Source organism: Castor canadensis, chromosome 11 (assembly GCF_047511655.1).
Source record: "Castor canadensis chromosome 11, mCasCan1.hap1v2, whole genome shotgun sequence".
Taxonomy (NCBI): Eukaryota; Metazoa; Chordata; class Mammalia; order Rodentia; family Castoridae; genus Castor; species Castor canadensis.
The window spans coordinates 18,235,675-18,260,512 of NC_133396.1; the positions used below are offsets into that span (position 1 = coordinate 18,235,675).

The window sequence follows — 24,838 nt, forward strand, 5'->3', positions numbered from 1 at the left end:
ATTTCATAGATAGTAACTCACAAATAAATATGATCAACTGACTAACTTACAAATACTCAAGGGACAGCAGGCCTTCAAATGAATCCTTACGTAATTCAGTCAGGCGATTTTCACTGAGAATTCTGGAAGATGAAAGGTTATCGCAGGATCAAAATTCATCAAAAAGAGAGAGAGTATCGAGTGATGAAAGGTATGGGGAAATGGGTACTGTCATATTCTGTTCCCTGGTGTGTAAGTTGGCACCACTTTTTGGAGGGCAATTAAAATTCCCTGTCTATAATAGTCTTCACCTTAACCATCCCATTCCTAGATCCCTATTGTACAGCAATACTTGTCCATGCTCACAAAGAAGTATATACAGGGTTGTTCACTGTAGCTATGAGTGCAACAGGAGAACCTGACATGCTCTAAAAAAAATAAGGGATTATGAAATCAACTATGATGTGTCCATACTATGGAATATTGTGCAGGAGTTTAAATTAATAGGGAAACTTCTATGTACAGGGAAGGAAAGAAACATGACATAGTGAAGAGAAACAATCAAGTTGCAGGATGTTAGCATTTATGTAAAAAGAGATGTGAAAATCACACAAAATAATCTGTGTGTAAATATGTATATATGCATGGGAAAAGATATGGAAGGATAGGTAGCAAATTCAGAGTAGTCATTACCTCAATAGTGGGGGATTATGGGAAGGAGGGTTTTCACTGTACCTGCTATTTCATTTGTATTACTTGTACAATGGAAAATCAATTTAAATTGTTTCTTATTTCAAAGAGGAACCATGAAAGTTTGTATTTTATTTTCATTTTGGCTAACATGAAAGACAAGTGCTCTACCACTGAGCTATAACCCCCAGTCCCTATAAAATTTGATGTTTAAAATAACCACATAATTTCCATCAATAGAGGTCAATGTAGGATGTGGAGGGGAAATACATTTTCTCAGAGATACTGACCTCAAAATTCTGAACCAAGGAGGCTCTTACAATGCAGTTTTTGTATTCATATTTGGAAAGAAAATACTCACAGTTTCTCAGTCCAACGATAGGCTTTCCATGTATTTTTATCAATGTAATCAATAGCGTTTCCATGGAAATTTCTGTGAAGAGACAGTTTATAACCTTGAATAAGTAGGAAAATAATGAGCAGAATAAGTGAAAGAATCATTGCAACCTGGGGGAGGGGATATTCAAATACAGGAAAACATACCAGCTTTCTAACGTCCAGAACTCCCAGTTTTTCAGATTGCAATTAATAAAGAAATAAAGTGGGAAGAGTGGCATGAATGATGAGGCCTCTCATCAGAAGCTTAACTCCCAACTGTCCAATCTCTTACATATATAATGCAAGTCAATTACTTTGGATTTAAGTGTTTTTCTCAAAATGATGTGTGTTTAAACTGACTCCTACCAATCAGTGAGAAAAGGATACATAATTCCACAGGACAATGGGCAATAGTTTTTATCATTATTAGCAAATAAGAATAAAGAAACTCTGCCAGGTAACACCAAAGCTTTGCCTAAATGATCTTAGGAAGGTTGAGCACATAGAAAGAAGGAAGTGCAACCCTGAAGGGTGAGGACAAGTAGAAATGAGGGAAATTCATGTGATGATGTGGAAAGCGCTCTGCTGAATAAGGGAAAGCACAAATCTGAGAAAGAATGGAAGTATTACCTCATTAGGGAGAAACTGCAAAGGAGAGAAAGAAGAAGGAAGGACACACAGGGGTGTATAACAGGGGTTATCTTATGGGCGGTAGGCATGGAAGAGTGGTATGAGGGGGGCTGCATACTTTCATATTTTTCCTATATACTTCTTTGACCCTTGGAGGTGCTGGGGATTGAACACAGGCAATCTGAAAATGCTAGGCAAGTGCTCTACCACGCAGCTACATCCCTGACCATTTGTATTTTGGAGACAGTCTTGCTATGTAGTCAAGACTGGCCTCGAAGTTCAGACTCTCCTGTTTCAGCCTCTGGAGTGGCGGGATTAAACATGTGAGCCACCACACCAGCTTCTGAGACTTTTTTTAAAAGTGGGAATGTATCCTCGGGTAACACATGATTAAAAGAAGCTGTTAAACCAGGCTCCAGTGGCTCATGCCTTTAATGCTAGCTACTTGGGAAGCTGAGATCAGGAGGATCATGGTTTCAAAGCCAACCCAGGCAAATAGTTCATGAGACCCCATCACCAAAATAAAAAGAGTAAAATGGACTGGAGATGTGGCTCAAGCAGTAGAGCGCCTGCTTTGCACACATGAAGCCCTGAGTTCAAACCCCAGCCTCTGCCAAAAAGAAGCTATTCAATACCTTATGTTCAGTTTCACTCTGGATACCTCTGAACATTTACCTTTAATTCTGTCCTTACCCCTCAGCAACACTCTCCTATTCAGTTTACATACACTTTCTCTGGAGGTGGAGAGAAGAAGCCAGCTCATCTGCCTAGTGGACATTTCCACTCAACCACAAGCTTTCTAATTTCTTACCAACAAAAGGACCTAAAACTGAACTCAATTCCCTCCAACTGGCTCTCCTTCTGGAATGCTGTGTTTCCACATGGTATCCATATCCTAACAGGACAGAAACTATGGAGTCATGTTTGATTTTTCTCAACTCTTTAGTCCGAGCCCCAACTCTTTCATCAGTCACTAAATCCTCTGTGCACTTTCTATGTAGGGAATCCCAGAATTTTCTGCCTATTCTCATCACAAACTCTGACTTACTCCCTTCGTACTTAACCTCTCCACTTTGCTAGCAATTTCTAGGTAGTCTCTTTGAATTAACCTTTCCCCTCTAGATCACCCTATGTAGGGATTGTAAAATTGTAAAATAATTCTCTTGAATCATGGTTTGTTTACAGTGCTTGGGAGGCTGAGGTAGGAGGAGAGTGAGCTCAAGGCCAGCCTGAGCTACTTAACAAGTTCCAGGACAGCCTCGACTATATATATATATATATATATATATATATATATATATATATAGCTATATATATATAGCAAGACTTTGTCTCCAAAATCAAAATCAAACCAAACAACAAATCCGCCTGCTTTAATCATTTGCCGCTCTTCCTCGGAAACATTTAGTGACTCTCCACATCTCACTGTAACTTTCAAACCCCTACAGTTCATATTCAAGGTCTTTTATAATATCTTTCATTGCTTCCTAACCCAATTCTTTGCAGGCAGACTGTTCTACTAAAGCCTGGTTACTGCTGCAGCTATGCCTTTGCCTAGGATGTTTTTTGTCTATTTAACAATTACTCTCTAAGTTCCAGGTAACGTTTCAGTTTATCCTACACTTTTCCATAACCTCCACAACTCAGCGATTACAGATTCTGAAGAATTACAGCTGCTAGTGTCTGATTCTCTTTTAGCATTTCATTATATACCATCTCCGCTTTTTTGCCTTTTTTTCCTTTCTTTACATCTATCATTTTCATGTTCCAGAGACAATGCCATAATTCTGTGACTCCCACAAAACTTAGACCTGGGTTGGGCACAAAATGGACACAATATATAGAAAATCTAAGGACAAAAATGAGTTTTGGACATAACTGAGGGACTGAATATTATTATTAATAGTTAACATTCATATATGTGCTAGGTATTCAGGTAAGTATTACATGCACTCATTCATCTAAATCATACAACAATCCTATGAAATGGTAATTATCATAATTCCCATTTCACAGATGAGGAAACTGAGTCACAGAGCTAAATAATTTCCTCAGGCTTGCAAAGTTAATAAATGAAACCCAGGTAGTCTAGTTCCAGATGTATTCTTAATCACTTTGTTGTATCCTCACTCCTCACTAAAGAAATGAGTTGTAAAGAGGGTGGAACAAAACTGGGAGAGCAAAGGTTCAGCAGTGATATGAAGCAGCTGAATAAAAGTGGATAAGGAAAAAGAGAAAGGGCAATTGCGAGTTAAAGAACAGGGAAGGGAACCACGGTAGAAGGAGAACGCCGACAAGGAAAAGTTGATAAGCAAAAGGTAAAAGCAGACAGTCCATGTGGGTTGGGGAGATGAGGAAGGCCCAGAAGACCTTGAGGAAAAGGCTGCCATGCAGGCAGAGTGCAGAGCACAAGGGAGGAAAGGTGGATCTTACAGGGTGGTGAGGACCTTCTTGTAGGTGTTGGGCTTCGGCACAGGCACTCGGCGGAGCTTCTGCGTTGGGCTGAGACCAACACACAACAGTGACTCATCTCGACAGGTACAGAGCTCACATATGTTGGTGTACGGGGTGGCATTCGGTTCCGTTTGCACAGTTAGCGCACTTTCTGTGGTGGGATTTACAGAATGTGCAATAGTGGTACGTTCCAGACCAGACTGAAGCTGTTCTGAATGTGGAGGTGTCACCTCAGGGTGCTGTGGAGGAGGAGTTGTGGTGTTATTTGCCTCTGTAACTGCCAACGTTGGACGCTGAGCCTGATCTTGACCTGATGTTGAAGGCTGAATTTTAGTCTCTGCAGCTGGCTTTGGAGGCTGAGTTGAGGTTTCCTGCATAGATGAACGTTTAACCTCTGTGGTAGGTTGTGAAGATTTGGTAAGCTCCAGCTTTAAAGTCTTAACCGTGACTTGTGGAAGTGTCACCTCCACCTTTGGGGGAGGAGCTGTTGTCTTCTTCAGAGTAGTAGACTGTTTGGACTCTGAAGTTAAGGGAACTCCTAGAGCTAAAGGTTGAACTGTGACTTCATTCAGGTTGGGATGCTGAGCCTGATTCTGGACTGGATGTGGAAGTGTCACCTCAGGGTGCTCAGGTGGCTCTGGAGGCTGAGTTGAGGTCTCCTGCATGACGGGAGAAAGGTCAGCTCCTGTGGTGGTTTCTGTAGTTATGGTTAATTCCAGGTCTGAAGGTTGAAATGTGACACTGGGTGATGTTGGGTACGGAACTTCATCCTGACCTGGTATTGGAACTGTCATCTCCTGTTGTACTGGGGATTGAGGTACAACCTCCATAGGGGGCTCTGTAAGCTGAACTGGGGTCTCTTGCATGGCTGGAGAAAGCTCATCTTCAGTAATAGGTTGTACAGTTATGCTAAGTTGGAGATGCACAGGCTTCCCTGTAATGCTGGGCAAGATATTCTGATCAGCTTGATCCTGAGCTGGAGGTTGAACTGTTACCTCCTGACTTGGTGGAGTTGGAGCTGTACTCTCCATAGGGGACTCTGGAGCTTCAATGGTAGCCTCTTGCTCAACGGGAGGTTTGACTTCTTCCGGAGGCTCTGTAGGCTGAACTGGGGCTTCCATCTGGCTTCCAGAAGCTTCAGTGTCTTCAGGGAGCTCTGAAGTCTGAGCTGGAGCCACTTGTTGGGTGGATGAAGATGTTACATTCTCAGTGCTCTCTGAGGCCTGCTGCTGGCTTAGAGAAGGCTCTGGAGTTAGTGTAACCTCCAGATCAACATGTTTCACGGTGCCTTTTAGCACGTTTGAAGGCTGAGCTTCGTTCATATTTGGAGATGGAGCATTTACCTCGTGGTGTACTGATTGCTCTACTTCCTCACTACCGAGTTGTTGAACTGGGGCTTCTTGCTGGACTGCAGAAGGTTCAACTTGCTCAAAGGGTTCTGGAGGCTCATCTGTACTCTCCTGGGGTTTCAGAGGAGGGCTGTCAGAAGCAGCTGTGCTCATTTCTGGATCTGTGTAATCATCCTGCAAGGGCTGTGTCTGAAGCTGAAGGTTTGCAAATTGGTGTGGAGTTCCAGCCACAGTCTCATCAAGTCTCTGATGTTGAGCAGCATCCTTCTTCAGTTTCCAGCAAATAAACTTTGCTGCTTTTGATCTCTGAGGATGAAGAGGTGGAACAGGTATATCAAATGTTTGGCTGTCTGAAGCCTGCTCTAAACTGACAGTCTGAGTCTTACTTTCAAGTGGAGGAGGCAGAGCGGGTGTTGGGGTACTTTAACTTGCAGCCCACCTAGCCTAGAAATCAGCTATAACTGGCATGACCCTTGGGTAACCTCGTGAAGAGGAAGATAGACTTGACACAGGGTTGTAAAATACGGTAAACTGTCAATTAAAAGCTGTAACCTCGGACAGAGCTGTGAGGAATTGCTCATTAGAGCCATGCAAAAGTTCTGAGATGAAAGGCACCATGCAGAGATAAGCACCCATTCCTGCCTTTCTTTGTCTCCACTTGTAAATAAACTTTCCAAAACAGGACTCCCTTGCTGTTCTTATCTAAACCTTAGGTTTCTATTCCACTACTAGCCCCTAATTTATGGGAGAACGCATTCCTTGTAACCTGATAAGTAAACCTCTGGTGTTTCCCCAGTTCCCAATAAATAATATTACCCCACCACCAGGATGTGGGCAAGATCAGAATGTGGGCAAGATCAGGAAAATGTGACCCCAGGGGCATGAGGAATTCCTATGTGATGATGACTGATGCTTTAAAGAGTATAAGACCTGCTTAAACTTTGCTCTCAGGGTCCTTGTTGAAACCTGCTGCGTCAGGCAGATGCTCGGACCCTAGCTGGCTAGAAATAAACCTCGCCTTGTGACTTTCCTTTGTCTCGAGTGTCCTTTGTCCTCTCAGAAGGTGTCCGGCCTCATAACCTAACACGGGGCCCTGATTCTGTTCCCTATTGGGCATCGGCACCGCTTCTGGGGGTCTCAGGCAGGTTTAGCTCGTCACTCACCTCCTGATGTGCAACAGCAAATGGATCTGGCTCTGGAGATGGCTGCCTCCCAGAATCCCGGTCTAGGAACTGAAGCAAACTGTCAGTCAATAAATGAGGTGGGGCAAACACCTGCGAGGGAGCAGATGACCCTAGATGATCAAAGTCCCCCTGGTCTTCTGGGGGTGTAAACATCTGCCACATGTCAGGAAGACAGTCCAAGGAGTGTGAGGACCAGGGCTCAGTTGGCCCAGGTGCTTCGGAGGTCAGCTGGACCGAGTCCTGGGTCCTACTCGGAATGGGAAATTCCTGGACCAACAACCACAACTCTAGCGACATAAAAAGGAGCCTTGGGGCCCAAATACCTAGTATAGACATGACATGCAACAGGGACATGTAGTAGACTAAGCTAGAGTCAAGGGAGTAAAGCCTCTGGCAGCTTCTTCCCTAGCTTACCTTGTCAACAGTGCCTGCCCGGCCCCACCCTTTCTTTATGACACGTTTGTTTAGGAAACAGAACATTTTGTAAGACTCGGCCCAGTTGGGCTCCATGCCCTGCAGTGAAGAGCCTTTTCCCACAGAGACAGGACCCAAACTCCATTCCCTTAGAGGAGGCACAAAAGCCTTGTACAGGGCCCCTCCCCCACAGCGAGGTGGGGTTGGAGCTCAGACCTAGGGGCAGCAACCCATTGGGTATGGTGTGACAGTGGGGCCTCTGGGGATATTCTCAGGGCTAGTCCAGTTCTGGCAGCTTCTCCTCTTCCAAGCTGACACCCAGAGATAGTCTTCTCCCCCTGGCTGAACTGCTTCTATAAGAAAAGCAACTCACCTGCAAACCAGGGCTAATTAGGGTGTAGGCAAAAGAGTGTACATTACAGTTATTTACTAGACAATGCTGCCATTTCCTCTAAACTCCCAGTTCCATGGTTCATGATTCACCACTCCCTTACCTGGGGCTACCAGAGCATCAGGAGGGGTCTGCAGGAGGGGTCCTGGGCCTGACACAGAGGGTTAGAATCTGAGATGGCCCTTTACATTGGCCTGGGGAGGCATCCCCACCCCGTCTTGGCTCAACACAGCGAGAATCTAGCTGTGACATCACAACGTCTCAGAGGTCTACCCCGTGCACATGTGGACAGGCATTGACTTCCTTCAGAGCCCTTCTTACAATAACCTATTTTACTGTATGTTTATTGTCCACTACAGCCTAGCATGTAAAGTCCCAGAACAGGCTTCATCCTGTTTATTCCTCTTGACTTGCACAGGGCTGGACACATGCTGATGGTTTTAAAATGGAACAGATTCCAAAAGTCACCTCATTTAAGGACGGATCTGTTCTAATCAGATTTCTGCAATCAATGCTAACTTCTTTCTCATTTCACAGGAAGCTTAGGCCTCCTAAAGTGTGAAGTGTCCTTGACTGGTTTCATTTAAACTGAACTAAAATCATTATTTTACATGGGAAAAGATTCGAATACTTTTTCAGAATGAAGGGCAGACTGCAGGAGGTCCCTAAAGGTGGTAATTAGCCAGGGAGACACTTCTCCTTTCCAGGAAACATCTGTTTGCACCAGAGAGACACCTCCGCCCTCGGTCAATTAAAAAAAAAAAAAGCTATAAAACCCAATTTCCAACCTGGTCCTCTGCATGCCCCCATGCAGCCTTTCCCTTCTCTACAAATAAAATTGTTCTGACTTTTGCTGCTTGAGTCCACTTTGATTTCTATCTCAGAGCGGACCAAGAACCCTCAACACCTGAAAATTCCTGCATATCACCTGCATATCAAGAAGGCAACCACACTGTCTTCACCATTTCAAGACAAAATACTTCACAACTTCAGGGTAAATTAAATGATCAAAAACCCCTAAGTTCCCACTGGCACGAAACACACTTTTTGCTCCTCCCCTTTTAAAACATCCTATACATAGTAAGTAACGTCTATTTCCTTCTAGAAATTACCTTGGCTATGTAATCCCTGATTAAGGACTTTCATATAATTGATTTATAGAAAGCTTCGTTGGAAGGCAAAATATTCTCCTTGAGACATGGGGAGACACTGAGATTTAGGCAGTCCTACAAAGTTGAAAGGCATAGTGGTTTTCACATCTGTAACATAATGGCATAAGGCTGAAGTTCTTACTTTGTTCCTAATCCCTGGGATCCTGGTTGGGAAGAGTTCTAAAAAAGACTTATGTTCAAGCATCCTGGCCTCTCAAACTACTGCAGAGGGAGCCTAGCTCCTCTCTTGGGTCCAAAACTGTACTAGTACTCAGAGGCCTCAGTCCTGCTCTCCATACCTCAAACATGAACTCAGACTCAAGGCTGGACATTTAGGAAAAGCCCCAGAAATCCCCGCATTCAATTCAGTTTCAGAGTTTCCCATTTGCTAAGAATGATACATGAGCAAATCCTCCAAATCCTGTTGGCTGTTTTCAATCATGGCTACACTGGCTAAGGAACCCTTGAGCTTTCCTCTCCACATACTTGAATTAACTCCTGCAGTTCTTCACTTCTGGCATCTACTGTCTCTTCAGTGGGTCTGTATTCTTCAGCTCTTTTACCACTATTGAAATAAATTGAGAAATTTCCTTGTTCTAAACATCCTGCATATAATGATAGCACCCAATAATGAGTCATTCTTTTTAAATTTTAATTTTTTTTTCTTGGAGACAGAGTCTCATTGTGTAGCTCAGGCTGATCTTGAACTCACAGTGCTCTTGCCTCAGCCTCCCCATGCTGAGATCACAGACCTACATCAGCATGTCTGGCATGAGATGGTCCTTGAAATTCAAAAAGCAGGAAGGGAAAATATTTTCCTAAAAACGTCCTCATTTTACACTACAATTTCTAACATAAACACGTGTTTAAAAACACATATGAAATATCAACTCTGTTTGGTTCAAAAAACTTTGTAATTTTAGGAACAAGAACTAAGAATGACAGGAAGTTGGATTCAAAAATGTTCAAAGATTGAATAGTAAGACACGGGATGGGGGCAAAGTGAGTTCAAAACTGTTAGAGAGACCACTGGACTAGTAGACACCTTACAAAGAAGCAAGGGGCAATTCTGTACTCCTTGCCAACCAAAAATCCACTGGACACAATGCGCACAGCTCTAGAGAAAGCATTAGAAACTTTTATTGGCAGAAACTGCATCATGTATCTACACACAATACAACTTTCTTCAAAGCAAACTAGGAGCATTAGGCGTTTGGTCAACAGAGACAATACTTTCAGTCACCTTTCTCACAAATGTCACAAGACCATCGTTATTGAAATAATGTAGTGAATGAAAGCATAATATGGAGTGTTTTAGAAATCCACATTTTCACCCATTTACCTTTTCACAGTAACTTTATTGTTTCATTGAAACTGAAGGCCACTGATTTCCAACTGGCAAGTGGAAGCTCTGCCCCCTACAGACCCTTGCCTTCTTGCATCACATACACTGAGAGAGGTTTGGTGGGAGAACAGATGCTCTGCTCCTACCTGTGCATTAGCCACTGGAGCCTGCTCTGCTGCATTTGCTAGCAGCCGTGCCTCTGACTTAAAACCCTAAAGCTCAAGGGCCATGGGTTCTAGAAAAAACTCAGTATCAATCAGACAACCATTTCTAGGTATCCATGCTTGCCTTTTTCTGCTCAAGCCCTTTCATGAGTAGGCAAAGAACTGAACATTTACCCAAGAGTTTATGGAAATCAATAGATGGTGATTTTGCTGAGATAACTGATGACTACAAAGAACAACTATTTTAGCATAAGGCAAGTTCAGTTCTTAACCAAAATTAGAGAAACTCTACTTCCTTTGTCCTCCTAAGCTTCTTGGCAGGAAGTCTGCTCTCACATTTGAAACTGAAACACTGTCAGGTGTTGCCTAAAGGGAAAACCTGTGATGTAAGGCACAGAAACTCTACCCAGAACTCTAGTAGCTTAGCAAGAGATAGGCCTAAGAAGTAGCTAAAAAGTAAGTTTTAGAAAGGAAAAAATGAGAGATCCTTTTCCTCTTCCCCTCCCTGCACTGAGAACAGACCTTCCTCCAGTTCATCCAGAGGCTCCTCCCCGATGCCAACTCCAGGATTCCTGCAGTCACAGGGTGGCAGTACCACTTCTGCAGTGCAGAAGAGCTTCAGGCTTGGCTTCTTAAGTGGTGCTCCAAGATCTTCACTTTCCCATTTTTCAATGTCAGAAATCTCTGAAGCTGTTAGGATTTTGAATCAAAGATCCTTCCTGAGATTTTGTTTTGGTTTGTTTTTGTGGTGCTGGGGATCAACCCCAGGGCCTCACACATGCTAGGCAAGCACACTACCACTGAGCCCACATCCCTGACCCCCCTCTTACAATTTTAATGTAGAGAAATAAAAACTGAACTCCAGAATCACAACAGTTGAAGTGTCCTATAGTTTCAATACCAAGTAAGATTTGCAAATAAATTACTAAGTATAGCTAACTTTTTTTTATTACACACCTCACATGGGCTCCACCATGAAGTATGAAATTATTATTATTAATTCTAGGTGGTGTGCCAATTCAGATATATCCACTCACCCTCAACAGTAGGTGGGCTCTTACATGTACTCCCCACAACCCAGTTCAATCCTGTTTAAAGTCTAGGATTATAATGAGTGTGGTTAGTCAAATTAATTTTACAAGCTTTACCTTAACAACCCTTTTTGACCACCAACTGAAACCAAAGTAGTAATCTGCCAGTTCTTGGCATGGTAAGCTGTTTAGGGCCAGGGCCTGATGTTGAACTGCCTTATGCCTGGTATCAAGACAAACCTAAAGTCAGAAGAATACAGCCACCAAAATGTCACAACCTGCTGGAGACTTTATTTTGGATACAGATGAAATTCATCAATACTCGTTTCATAAAGAGATTGTGATGATTACATGGATAGGAAGGAACATTTTAATACTGTATTCATAGTGAGCCCTAAATAAATGTTATTTATTATTCCTAAGTCATAGTGCTTTCCTGCATCATTTTTTGGGCCCCTGATAATCTGGAAGGCTTTTGTGACATCTGGTGGTAATGATGATGAAGGAGCCCTGCAGCAAAAGTATGGGGCTGTGAGTGAGCAAAGTTTCTGTCTTCCCATCCACTAGCTCCTGCTTGAGAATCTGACCTAAAAAGCAAATGAACCTGACACTCACTCCATCTCCAAGCTACTAATCCTTGTTAGATGAAGGAATACCCATGTCTCTATGAATTTTACAGGCAACTAAAACTGTTAGAGGCTCACCTGCAATAACAAGCTTCTTTGAGAATGCAAATTTCTCTAAGTGTTAAGTCTAACTATTTTACACATCACTTCTTTCTCTACTACCAATTCATAACCTCCTGAACTATGTGAGGGACTCATAGCTTATTCTTTTCTCATTCTCAGAACCAAACACAGTTCTTAGCAGAGGACTGGTGATTTCCGTTCCCCAACTAAAGCTTCCTGTCGGGAAAGAGGAACGATGGCTGATTTTTAAGTATCCAGTACTACAGGGGAGGCTAGTCTGTACTGTGAGTAACAGTGGAGTTTTTCTGGACAACCGGGAAGCTTCAGAGGGTCTGAGTCCCAGGGTAGTACGGATAAGTTTTACCTTGGATAACCTTGCCAAAATTCTTGCTGGCAACCATTTTCCTTTATGCTGGGGTGGAGGGGTGTCTCTCAAGGTGTCTAGGCCTTTCCTTTCCTTTCTGTCTTTATAAAAAGTAGAGGAGAGAGAGGGAAAGAGAGAGAGAGAGAGAGAGAGAGAGAGAGAGAGAGAGAGAGAGAGAGAGACTGAGACTATATGTACCTGCCAAAGCATAAAAGAACACTCAAACTAGATGACAATGGGTAGATGGGCGTAACCCAAGGCCCTGTGTTAAGTAAATAAATAAATATAATATGACTGCCTTCTCTCAATTATACATTGACAGTGTTGAACATTCCCTTCATTACTTTATCAGTGATGGGCTTTACACTGTGAAGTTCTCAAAAGTTAAGCTTATGAAATGATCTCAAAAGAGCTCTAAAAACTCATAACTGTTTAAACTGTTTTGTTACATCTAAATGGCTATGAGACATGGTCACAGGATAGAAGCAGTACATAAATAAAGATGTCTGACAGGTAATCACTTCAATCACAGAAAGTGGACCCAGGATGGAAGAGGGGATTGAACACTGTAGAGAAGTGGATGGAGTATATGTGGAGTCAATACTGAGTAGAGTTCTCAAACTCAGTCAAGATTAAACCAAAAAGAAAAGTGATATGGACAAGAATAGGCAGCAAGGTCATAGCAAGGAGCCAATCAGGAATAAAGTGGCCCTTGAAAAAAAAGGGAAGGGGGTTGCATTAAACACACAGTGAGGTGCTATCTTGGAACTCTGGGAAAGTAAAATTGGTTGGCATATTAACATGGATTTTTTAAAAAATTTTATTCATATGTGCATACAATGCTTGGGTCATTTCTCCCCCTCTCCCTTACCCCTACCCCCACCCCCTCCCTTACCCCCCCAACCCCTCACTACCAGGCAGAAACTATTTTGCCCTTATCTCTAATTTTGTTGAAGAGAGAGCATAAGCAGTAATAGGAAGGACCAAGGGTTTTGGTAGTTGAGATAAGGATAGCTATACAGGGAGTTGACTCGCATTGCTTTCCTGTACATGTGTGTTACCCTCTAAGTTAATTCTTCTCGAACTAACCTTTTCTGTGTAGTTCCTGGTCCCCTTCTATTGACCTTAGTCACTTTAAAGTATCTGCGTTAGTTTCTCTGCATTGAGGGCAACAAATGCTATCTAGTTTTTTGGGTGTCTTCCTATCCTCATACCTCCCTTGTGTGGTGTGCTCTTGCTTTATCATGTGATCAAAGTCCAATCCCCTTCAACATGGATTTCTACAGTGCAGTAAAGGATGTTTTGCCCATCTTCTGGGAAATGGAGAGAGTTCTGATAGGTAGTTAGAAGGCAATGAAGACAAAACATCCTTTTTGTTTGAATTGGCAACAAAGTTTGACAGGCTCACACATTTTATAACCACACAAAAGTAAATAAAAGCAGAAACTTGTGGCGAATAGATATATTTTTTGTGATGATTTAATGGCGATAGGGTTGTAGCAGAGAGGATGAAAAGAAAACAGACTAGGCCTGAGTCCTGAGAAAGTAGCAGGGAGGTAGGGATGGCATAGCAAAGAGATAAAACCTGAGAAATCTGAATATGAGGAAGGTCAAGTAACACCAGGGAGGGGAAAGTCACATAAGCACTAGGGTAAAGTAGCCATTAAAATTAAATATAACCATATATGGATTAGACCTTGCTTTTTGCTTCTGCAACCTGCTTGCAAGGGTATCTAAGGAGAGACCCCTTTGTTCTCAGGGCTCAGCCTTTGGACATGAGTCTGCTGAGTCTGTGCTGGCACAATAAAATGTTGCTTCCTGCTAATTGCCTCTAAAGTAGCGTATCTCAGCTAGCAAACTCCCGCAACAGGGTCTCAAGGACTATTTGCCGAGGCTGGCCTCAAACCTCGATCCTCCTGATCTTTGGCTCCTTCCTTCTTTGGCTTCTGCCAGTGGAGCAGAAGGGAGCTCATCAGGAGGTGTGCAAATAAGAAAAAAGATCACCCATTCAGAACCACCCAAAATATAGTTACCTTTATACACAAGAAAGAATGAGTAGCCCAAAGGTCCCTGAAGGATTCAGAGAAAAGCAGCATTCTATCACACAGACCAAAGAGACAATGGCCACAAGCATAGATACATGCTTACATCCACAGTCCCTGGATCTGATAAGAAAAAAGGCTTCACTTTTCTGGAGAGGGCATGGGGAAATAGGATATCTCACCATGTACCTCACCTGCTACATCCAGTCAGTCATTTACCTCAATAACAGCAGGTGACAACAATGTAGGCCCTTTCAGGATGGGAGACTGTGGAACAATATAGAGGTGATTAAGAAAAACCCACAGTGACCATACAGATGGTCACTCATAGAACCGACATTGACAGGATGGCGACTGTGTGCTAGGTGTGCATCCAGAATTCCCAAGGAGTCATGGAGGGTACAGGAACATATGCAACCTGGAAGTACAGCTGGTTTGTTATTTACTGCAGCCAGGCAAAGTCTCCATCACCCAACCCTCCCAGAAACCAAGTGACCCCAGGGATTTTAGAGCTGGAGTGGGGCCAGAAGGCTTACAACTATTTTTCCTTGAATAAACTTTTTATGTCTGTCTAACATCAATTTAAGGAAATCTATGATCTTAGCAGAAACAAGGAAGGATGCGTTCAGAAGGCTCTTAGGAACCAGTGCTGTGGTTTCGAAGCCTCTGGCCTCTGCTATGGTGTTTTTGAATAAATAGCTCAGGACTTTCAGGGTTACCACTGGGCAACAAGTTAATAATTCACACCTAAGCAACTGAAGGTAAACTGCCACTTTGCAGCAAGCTTCCAATCTCTTCTGGGTCACTGTGAAAATTACGAAGAGCACAGCATGGGCCAGCTCAAACTCAACCCATTGCTCTTTTGCTACAAATTGCTCTCTGAAAAAGAATGTCCACAGAGGAGTTTTGCTATCTTGTTATTTTCTAAGTAAACACCATAGTCTACAACCATGCCAGCCTCTGATCTCATCTAAATGAACAGCATACTAAAATTTAAATTCAACCTCAATCATGGTCAAATACATAATATTCATGAATTTGAAATGAGCAGATATTATATAGGCTTTATTATGAAATACAAAGTTGCCCTTTTCTAAAAACTTTGCTTAAATTTCTGACTATAAAAGTGCTCCAACTATTCACAATAGCCAAGTTATGGAAACAGCCAAGATGCCCCACTACTGATGAATGGATCAAGAAAATGTGGTATCTATACACAATGGAATTTTATGCAGCCATGAAGAAGAACGAAATGTTATCATTCGCTGGTAAATGGATGGAATTGGAGAACATCATTCTGAGTGAGGTTAGCCTGGCCCAAAAGACCAAAAATCGTATGTTCTTCCTCCTATGCGGACATTAGATCAAGGGCAAACACAACAAGGGGATTGGACTTTGAGCACATGATAAAAGCGAGAGCACACAAGGGAGGGGTGAGGATAAGTAAGACACCTAAAAAATTAGCTAGCATTTATTGCCCTCAATGCAGAGAAACTAAAGCAGATACCTTAAAAGCAACTGAGGCCAATAGGAGAAGGGGACCAGGAACTAGAGAAAAGGTTAGATCAAAAAGAATTAACCTAGAAGGTAACACACACGCACAGGAAATCAATGTGAGTCAATGCCCTGTATAGCTATCCTTATCTCAACCAGCAAAAACACTTGTTCCTTCCTATTATTGCTTATACTCTCTCTTGAACAAAATTAGAGATTAGGGCAAAATAGTTTCTGCCGGGTATTGAGGGGGTGGGGGGGAAAGGGAGGGGCGGAGTGGGTGGTAAGGGAGGGGGTGGGGGCAGGGGGGAGAAATGAACCAAGCCTTGTATGCACATATGAATAATAAAACAATTAAAAAAAGTGCTCCAAGTTGGGCATTGGTGGCTCATGCCTATAATCCTAGCTACTCAGGAGGATCACAGTTTGAAGCCAGTGTAGGCAAATAGTTCAAGAGACCCTATCTTGAAAATACCCAACACAATACAAGCTGGTGGAGTGGCTCAAGTGGTACAGCACCTGCCTAGCAAGCATGAGGTACTGAGTTCAGGTCCCAGTACCTCCCCTCCCCCCACAAAAAAAAGTTCTCCAAGCCCAATTTGGAAAGCATGGAAGAGTAGAATCAAAAAAACAACCCACTCTGCCATCCTCCAGAAATATATGCTACTATATTAGTGTCTTTTTTTTTCTTTTTCTGGGTATATTTAAATATATTTCCATTGTGGTGTATTTACAGACATTTGTATTCTGCCATTTTTCTTAACATTAACTATGTCCCTAACGAGTCTTTAAAAATATTCTCTAAAGGGATATTTTGAGGGTTTTTTAAAATAATTTGGTATATTTTCACTATATCTAGACATGAGATACATGTATGATTTGCATACTATGTATCACCTTCTAACATACTATATCTTATGATTTACTTAGTATGTATGATAGTTAATCTTGATTAAAAAAAAATAAAAAATAAAAATATTCTCTAGTGCCTTCATAAGAGGTCTTGTACCAACTTTTTAAACTACCCCTGGACCTTCTCTATTTAATACTGTGCCTGCTGTCTACAAGCTACCACATCTACATGACCCATGTAACCGCACATAAGCAGAAAGCAAATGGTCAGAGGCAAAAATTCAAAAAGATAGGAATCACTGCCAAGCTGGCCATATTACTTAAGAAATGCAAAAACATCCCTGATTACGTACATGTGAAGCAGGCTGCGATATTGTGCTATAACTAATATATACTTGGTGTCTGCCCCATTTCCTGACACAGACCTCCTAAAATCCTCATAGACAAGGAAGCTATGAGAATCTTTTGTTCTAACATTTGATCTTTAACTCCAGCTCCTTGACACACAGCTCCTAAATCCCCTGGAATTTCCTGGATGATAGACACATCTTTTGTTCTAAAGAGCTGACCCTTGGCAGGCTGCTGGACAAGCCTCAGGATGGAGCTGGTTGCCAGAGAATCAACCATTTGATTGGAGAGTTGCAAGTTTCAATCTCATCCTCTTACCTCCAGGGAGCAGAAAGAGGCTCAAGGTAAAGTTCATCACCAATAGCTAATGATGTCATCAATCATGTCTACATAATGAGTCCTCCAAAGAACCCAAAATGGCAGAGTTCAGATAGTTTTCTTGTTCTGAACATACTGGGGTCCCCAGAGGGTGGGACACCCAGAGTAGGTACAAAAGCTCCACATCCTTGCTCCCTGTGTTGCTCTAGGCATCTCTTCCACCTGGCTGTTTATCTGCATTCTGGTCACAGCCTTTATAATAAACCAGTCATCCCAAGTATGTCCTTGAATAATGTGAGCTGCTCCAGCAAATTAATCAAACCCAAGGAGGGACTGTGGGAATCCCAGTTCATAGCCAGTGAATCAGAAGCATAGCAGCAGGAAGCTGACAGCTGAAATGGGATAGGGCAGTTTTGGGGACTGAGCAAGCCATTAACCTGACGCTACCTCCGAGAGTAGATAGTGTCAGAATTGAGCTGGATCAGAGGATGACCAGCTGGTCTGTGCTGCAGGACTACTTGGCAGGATGGGGAAACCCACACACATTTGGTGCTGAGAGGTACACCAGAGAGGAGGAAAACACTTTGCTTTTTCCTGTTTCTAATTGTTGGTGTTCCCTGGAGAATTGATTGGTTGTTAGTTTGGAGAAATCCCCACACAACTTGCTGATAGAAGTGATGGAGAGAGAGAGTAGGAAAAAGACTTTTTCCTCATCTCTGACAGCAGAAGGGGAAAATTATTAACCCAGACCCAGAGCACATCTACCTGGTTACCAAAATAAGTAAGGAGTGCTTGGCAAATTCACAAAGCAAGGATCCCAGAAAGCAGACCTCACGCGGCTCAGAGAGGAATCCCTGCAGACACACAGAGCAAAAAGTCTCCTGCTTCCTCCACTTTCCTAGAGCAGGGGGTTCTTAGACTTTGGACTCAGGCCAAAAGAGTGTTGGTCATTTTCCTTGAAGTGACAAGCTAAATTCATGTTTAAAAAAATGTCTGACTAATGCCCGAGTCTGCAGACCTGTGATCTGTCGTTCCTGATTAGAGTGTGGATTGGTGAGAAAGCAGAAGGCTTCCTTCACAGGTGCTTCCCAGTTTGTTTAAAAAAAAAAAAAAAACAGTATGAAAAAAAATGCAAGAGTCAAGGTTTTTATAAAGTCATTTTTTACTGCTTTGTAGAGGTCATCGTTAATGGAACTGGTCTTTTTCCTTATTATTGCAAGTGGCTGTCATGGAGGCTAAGCCATTGCCTCAGATTCCACCAAGACAACAGCAGTTGTGCACACTAAGGCTCTTGCGTTAGCTGCGAAAATGTCAACACAGTGAAAACAGAAAAGACACGTTGTGAAAATAAGTTTGACCTCAAAGACCCTCTGAAAGGGTCCTCATGGGTACAGACCATACTTTGAGAACCACTGTCTCAGAGAATAGGAAAACCAACTTCAGAATTGGTTTTCACTGTTTTATAGTGCAATAAGTATATAGATCATTTAAAAACAATTAAATGTGTCTACACTTTAATTTTTAAGGATTTAAGAGTTCTCAAATAATAAACAACAATTAAACATAGAAAATACTAACTATGCAAGGTTTGGCTCAGCAAAAGGTAGAAGCATCTCTAAGCCAAAGCAAGATCAAACCCTTGTTCTAAAGCACCCATCTGAGGAAGTCACTGACTATGAAACTCAAGTACTTAACAACGTCAATGGATTGGAATGAAATTTATACGGCAGCTCTCAGAAACCAGTAATAACCATTTACCAGTTTTAAAAGCTAAAGGTGCAGTTTTTTTAATATTGGAATATTTATCTGCCAATTTTAGTAACTGGTAAACTATTCCTCAAATGAGGAAAAGTAATAATTTAGTACAGTTTTCAGTGACAAGGAACATAGACTAGCCATGCCTGGGTTTCCATTTGTGAGTGGGTTTCCAACTCATAAGTTGTTGAGTTATATTGGGAAACTCTTTTGCAATGCTTATGGTATGCATGATTATACAAATATTCTTCTTACAACAAAAAGGCACTCCCAAATAATGATGGGGATGTAAGTGATTTCTAATAATAAAAATACCTTTTGATGTACCCTATATAATTAAAGAGAAAGGCTAGGGGTGTAGTTCAGTGACGAAGTGCTTGCCTAGCATGCATGAGGCTCCAGCACCATAAAAAAACAGAGACACCCAAGGCAGAAATCCATTAATACACTTGTTATAAACTTTTGTGAAAGGGAGATGCTGACCAGTCCAAACATTCCTCCAGCCTAACATTGCACCTGGCACTTAGGAAGGCACCACATAGCACTCTGGGGAAGAGAGGGGAGGAGAAGAGAGTAGAGAAGGGAAAGGAGGAGAAGTGAAGAGAAAGGGAGAAAGGAAGGGAGGGTAGGGAGGGAGGGAGGGAGGGGATGGTAGACAGTACAGCAGGATCTGTCAACAGAGTCTGATTTCTTGAGGACTTTTGATTTCATCTGTTTGAAATAGACTAGAGAATACACATCTATCTAAATACAAACCTACTCTTAAATATTGATTTTTTTAAGATGCCAATTTTCCCAACACATGAGAAAGTGAGAGAACACATTCTATTGGATATACTAACGCAAGCAAGAAGCAGCCACTTTCTGAAGTGCCCCTCTTCCTAGAATAATAAAATAATCTTTATCAATTAAAATTCATCAATGGAACAGACACTGTACACAGAATTCCAAGACAAAGAGGATATTCCCTGTGTTATATGCAACACAGATGGTACAAGGTTCGTATGGTAACCCTTAAAGTCTTCTGCAAGCATCCAAGATTTTCAACAAACTTGAAGAGGAAGGGAAGATAGCCCCTTAAGCTCCTGGCATATTCCATTTTTCATGAGTGGACTTCATCAGGCTTTTTAAACTCTTTCTAGCCATCACTTTTAAGCAGTCGGGAATTTGCCAAAAAAAAATTAAGACTTCAGATACCAGAGAAAGTGATACACTTCAACACATCAAACCAACTAACAAGCAGCAGAATTCACAGGTTTACAACTTGACCTTTTCCCTTTCTCTGTCCTAATCACGGGTGCGGTAAAATAAAATGAATCCTTGCACTAAAATGGATACAATAAAACTATGACCAATTTTATTAAAGCTATATCAACTTAAAAATGGTAATTTTTTAAATCTGTTACCTAACGGAGGATGGCTCTGGACCTTCCCACTTGGATGATCACAAGCCAACACATGCTTAGAACTTTACTCCCAAACTGGATTTTTCATCATTGATGCAGGTGACACAGAATGCATGTATTCCCTCACTTTTGCAAACTAGATTTCAAAGCTCAAGTTATAGTATTAAAATGTGTGACAATCTTCAGACTAAAATAATGCCCTAAAATGCAGTAGTCTGAATACATTATGCCATTACACAGGTGCTAATTAACTAACAATGAAATGAAATACAGTCAACACAATCTCACAGCTAGAAGGTCTTTTTAAACACTGAATAATCGATTGAAATTCTTCCCCTTCCAAATATTTTTCTTTTTGCATAATTTCAGTTTATCTGCAAATAGCATATCATCGACCTACAGTTGCCTTTGACAGCCTATTTGATTACAGAACATTTTTCAGTAAATTTTTCTTATGCTGTATATCATCCATCTATCCAAAAGAGATACAGAAAGTGAAACAGTGTTGTGAATTAATGTCAATACCAATTTTTATAATATGTAATTGAGTGTAACCTTCTTAGAGGCATGGGTAGTTCTAACAACAAATTACATAAATGCTCAAATCTTCATCCAAACCATTTCAAAAAGATGAACTTCAGTTTTTAAAGACAATGATTTTGAGCTGCTCCTCCACTACCTGTGTCTAAAAAAGCACAGGTAAAAAATGCACATTTCCATTGAAGACACACTTTAAATTGTGCTCGCAGTGTTTGGGAATGAACACCATGTGTTCATTGTAAAATTGTAAAATTCTGTTAATGCACCATGAACTACAATCTGCTAATTTTACTAACATGCTCATTTAACCATAAGTAAAAAGAAACCTACTTCCCCTACCAAGGAAAGGAAAACATTCCTCAGAGTAGCAGAATCACACAAACTTCAAATGTGAATATGCAAACTATATTAAATCTCAGTCTAGCACAATTCCTGGCTTAATAGATAGATAGATAACTAAAGACCTCAATTCATAAATTTAATTCATACTTTAATAAGAAGCCTAATGGACAAGTACAAAATTATTTGCACTGAATCTATGCAATGGTATAAAAACAGGTGCAGGCGGGTGTGCTTGGGGAGGTGGGAGACCCTGGTCCCGGGGGAGGGGATCCATGTCACTGACGTGCGGAGCCAGCCTGCCCCGGGGGATGTGTGGCGGGGCAGCGACTTCCCTGGCAGTCCTGCCCGCATGTGTGCCAGTGGCCGGGGCAGCCGGGTTCGCGCGTGTCATTCCGGGCAAGAGTTCGGACTCCCGCCTGCTCTCCAAGTTCTCCGAGTGAGTCAGCCCTGGCGTGGAAGCGCCTGGACTTGAGGGGGCCTGAACACCGGCGCTCCCCAGGGCGCCGGGACCTCAGACTAGGGAAGGTCTGGGATGCCCATGTCCGGCGCCGCGAGAGGGGACGGCGCGCGGTGTCTGTCCGTGCGCCCAGCCCCGCGCGCACTTACCAGATGAAGTCGGTGCAGTGGCTGCAGAAGGTGGGCTGCTTGAAGAAGCGGGCGATGAATCTGTGGTCCTTCACCTCGTGCACGTTCTTCTGTCGCAGCGCCCCTTTGCGGGCGAAGCGGCTGGCCACGTCCTGAGGCGCCGTGGAGTCGTTGGCCGGGAAAACGTCAGCCATGGTCCCCCCAACCACCTCTTGCCTCCGCCGCGGAGCAGCAGCCCGGGAGGCCGGGGTGGGCGGGGGCGGGGGCGGGCGGGAGAAGGGCAGCGGGGCTGCTGGCGACCCCGGGCGATGGGCGCGGACCGGTGGCCGAGGTCGCTGCGAGGAGGCGCGCAACGACGAGGAGAGTCGGGCTGGTGCGAAGCGGAGGGGAGCCGGAGTCGGAGCAGCTCACTCGCTCGCTGGCCCCACGCTCACCGGCAGCCGGGCGCCGGGCGCTCGTGCTTTCTACTCTGGGCGGCAGAGGCGGCCCGTAGCGGCGCCGCCCACCGCGCATGCCCCGAGCGCTAGGGCGCGCGAGCCGGAGTGGCGGCGCGGGCGGGGGCGCGCGAGCCGGAGTGGCGGCGCGCGCGGGGCAGGGCGCGCGCGGAGCGAGCTGGCCCGGAGCTGCGCTGAGCCGGCGGGACGCGGGCACTGGGGGAATCGACGCCTCCGCGCGGGCGGAGCGGTCGGGGGAACCGGAGGAGAAGGAGACAGCGGCAGCCACGGCCCTCGGAGGGCCAGCCAGAGTTTGCGAGCGGAGGAGGAGACCGGGAGGGGCGGGTCCGTTCTCCTCCGCTGCCTTTTTCTTTTCCTCCCCTTCCTCCTCCCGGCTCTCCTCCCTCTTTATTCTCCTCCTCTTCTTCCGCTCGTCTCGCCCGGCCTCCTCTTCTCCCCACCTTCCTCCTCCCACTCCCGCTCTCTCCTGCTCGACTTTCACCTCCTTGCTCCTTTCTCCTTTCTGGGATCGAAGTTCCGCGCCACCCATGCCTGCCCCAAAGGAACCCGAGTCCCAGAAAGGGACCCTGGGTCCTACCCTCCGGGCCGTCCCCCCACCTCTGCGCTCGTACCGCTGGTGGCTCCCTCCCCAACTTCCTTAATACGCTGATATTTCCAGGGCACGATGCCCACGTTTTATCAGCCTGTACCGGTTTGCGGTTTTACCTGGCTAAAAGTCCCTCTAATCGTGTATGCCAAAATGCTTAATCCCCAGACCTTCGTACTGTGTGTAGACTGCAGGAGAAAACTGTTTTTAATAATTGAACCTTGACCCTCTTACAAACCCAGGATCTTTGACCTACAGTCCACCTGGGTGTTGTATAGACAGCAAGTTTGCACGCCAGACATTATCACCACGTAGGATACTTAAAGGATTTGTCCTAGTTATGTATCTCATTATTCATTGGCTATCGGAGTTACAATGTTGATTAGCAGGCTTTCTTGATTTTACAAGTCCAGAGCCTTAATTTAGAAATCATTTTGCATCCTAAGCTGATTACTGCAACACTGGCAGGTGCAAAGTGCATCCAGAACATTTGTAAATTACTAAGTAAAACTGCTTGTGAAAGAGTAGCTGGCATGGATATGCAAAGGACGCAAGTGGGAATGGACCAACTAATCACTGGATGAATATTTATTAGGTCTGAACCACATAAGGGAAACAACTATCTCCCAGCATTTCATTATTGTTTTATTTATTGCTAGATTCACCCAAGTTCACAACACAACTTCTTGAACTAAAGACAACCAAGAAAGAGAACACTGTTTTAATCTCTCAAAGAAGTTTTCAAAAGAAGAAAACTTTTCTAAGATATATACAGCAGCCAGTTTTTTCGAGACTGCCTAACTGTGATTCTTGATGATAAGAATGTCTATTATATTTTAACCAGTGTGAGCTATGGATTGACCGTCTGAGGAGTATGCACTTGCCTGACCCATTTACAATCTCTTGAGCCAATGGTGTTGGTGTCTGAAGAGATTGCACCTGCTTGATGATATTCTATCTGGTCAGAAATTTCAGCACTCATGGTGGCCTTTCCAGGACACTGAAGCAAAAAAGGAAGAGGCAGGAGAGGAATGAAAAGCAAGGCATGATGGGGAAATAGTTCAATTTCTCCACAAAAACAGTATAAACCATCTGGAGTGATGGTTTTTTATATAATTGTAACTCAAATGGAGTACAGTTAAATGAAAACACAATTTTCCCCCAGAACCATGTTTGTCTAAAACGGAGGTCCTCACACATTTTTGGGCGACAAGCATCTTCCTGTTTCCCTGAGCCATCAGGAGAGTCGGAGAGTGGGGTTGCAGATGAATCCCTGAGCAAAGCGATAGGGAAGGCAAGTGAGAACCAGATGGACCCAGCAGCAGCCTGCCCTCTCCTGTGTACAATGGAGCAGAGTGACTGCCCTTAGCTGAAAGATCAGATGCAGGCAAGGGTCTCTTTCCTTTCAGGTTGTAGCTCTGCTCTCTTGTGTCAGTTGCTGTTCCTTACAGGATGGGAGGATATGACTAAGTGGAAGTTGGTTGATTGACAGTTGGACTGGGTGTGAATACATCAATTGCCTACATCTTGGCTCATTTGGCACAGAGGGAGTGGTGTGCCTGGGGTAGGGAATTATCAATTTCCAAGCAGTATAGTCACGCTTCTAGCAAGAACTGATGCAAATGGTGGGCTGCCATTCACCCATGCAGCCCACCTGAGAAGTCCCTATGGTCTAGCTAAGACAAGAGATTAAGGAAGGGAGAATCCCTGGGGAGGGGGTAGCCCAGCAGTCATGAGCATCAGTAATTATTTTCAAGTCTGCTGTTTGATGGAGAATGTGCAGGAAATGAACACCTACTTTGACAGAATCCCTTCTCCCCTGCCTTTGAGGAATAAGCTCAAGGCTCTTTGGAGCGGGGACCCGAAACCTGGGGCTGGAGTCAAAGTCATGGCATTACACTG

At 43.5% G+C, this 24,838-nt stretch overlaps 1 protein-coding gene and 1 long non-coding RNA gene across 17 annotated transcripts in view; one reads left to right on the top strand and one right to left on the bottom strand.

The window, feature by feature from the left end:
• Nucleotides 1–24,838, top strand: part of LOC109676013 (uncharacterized) — a 355,135-nt gene that overhangs the window by 40,570 nt on the left and 289,727 nt on the right. The gene's annotated exons all lie outside the window — the stretch shown is intronic.
• Nucleotides 1–24,838, bottom strand: part of LOC109679135 (leucine-rich repeat-containing protein 37A2-like) — a 127,873-nt gene that overhangs the window by 27,406 nt on the left and 75,629 nt on the right. For 2 of the 8 annotated variants that reach the window (XM_074045625.1, XM_074045623.1), the window contains exons 1-6: nucleotides 21,917–22,362; nucleotides 10,652–10,819; nucleotides 6,644–6,712; nucleotides 4,111–5,786; nucleotides 1,031–1,102; nucleotides 51–122 (exon numbers count right to left, since the gene is read on the bottom strand). The exons of 4 other annotated variants lie outside the window; for them this stretch is intronic. In XM_074045625.1, coding sequence (XP_073901726.1) covers nucleotides 51–122; nucleotides 1,031–1,102; nucleotides 4,111–5,786; nucleotides 6,644–6,712; nucleotides 10,652–10,666 — 1,904 coding nt within the window. In that variant the 5' untranslated portion in view covers nucleotides 10,667–10,819; nucleotides 21,917–22,362. Of the gene's footprint in view, nucleotides 1–50; nucleotides 123–1,030; nucleotides 1,103–4,110; nucleotides 5,787–6,643; nucleotides 6,713–10,651; nucleotides 10,820–11,277; nucleotides 12,287–21,916; nucleotides 22,363–24,838 lie in introns of those variants that run through there. 2 more of the 8 variants (XM_074045624.1, XM_074045626.1) reach the window with 2 other exon arrangements.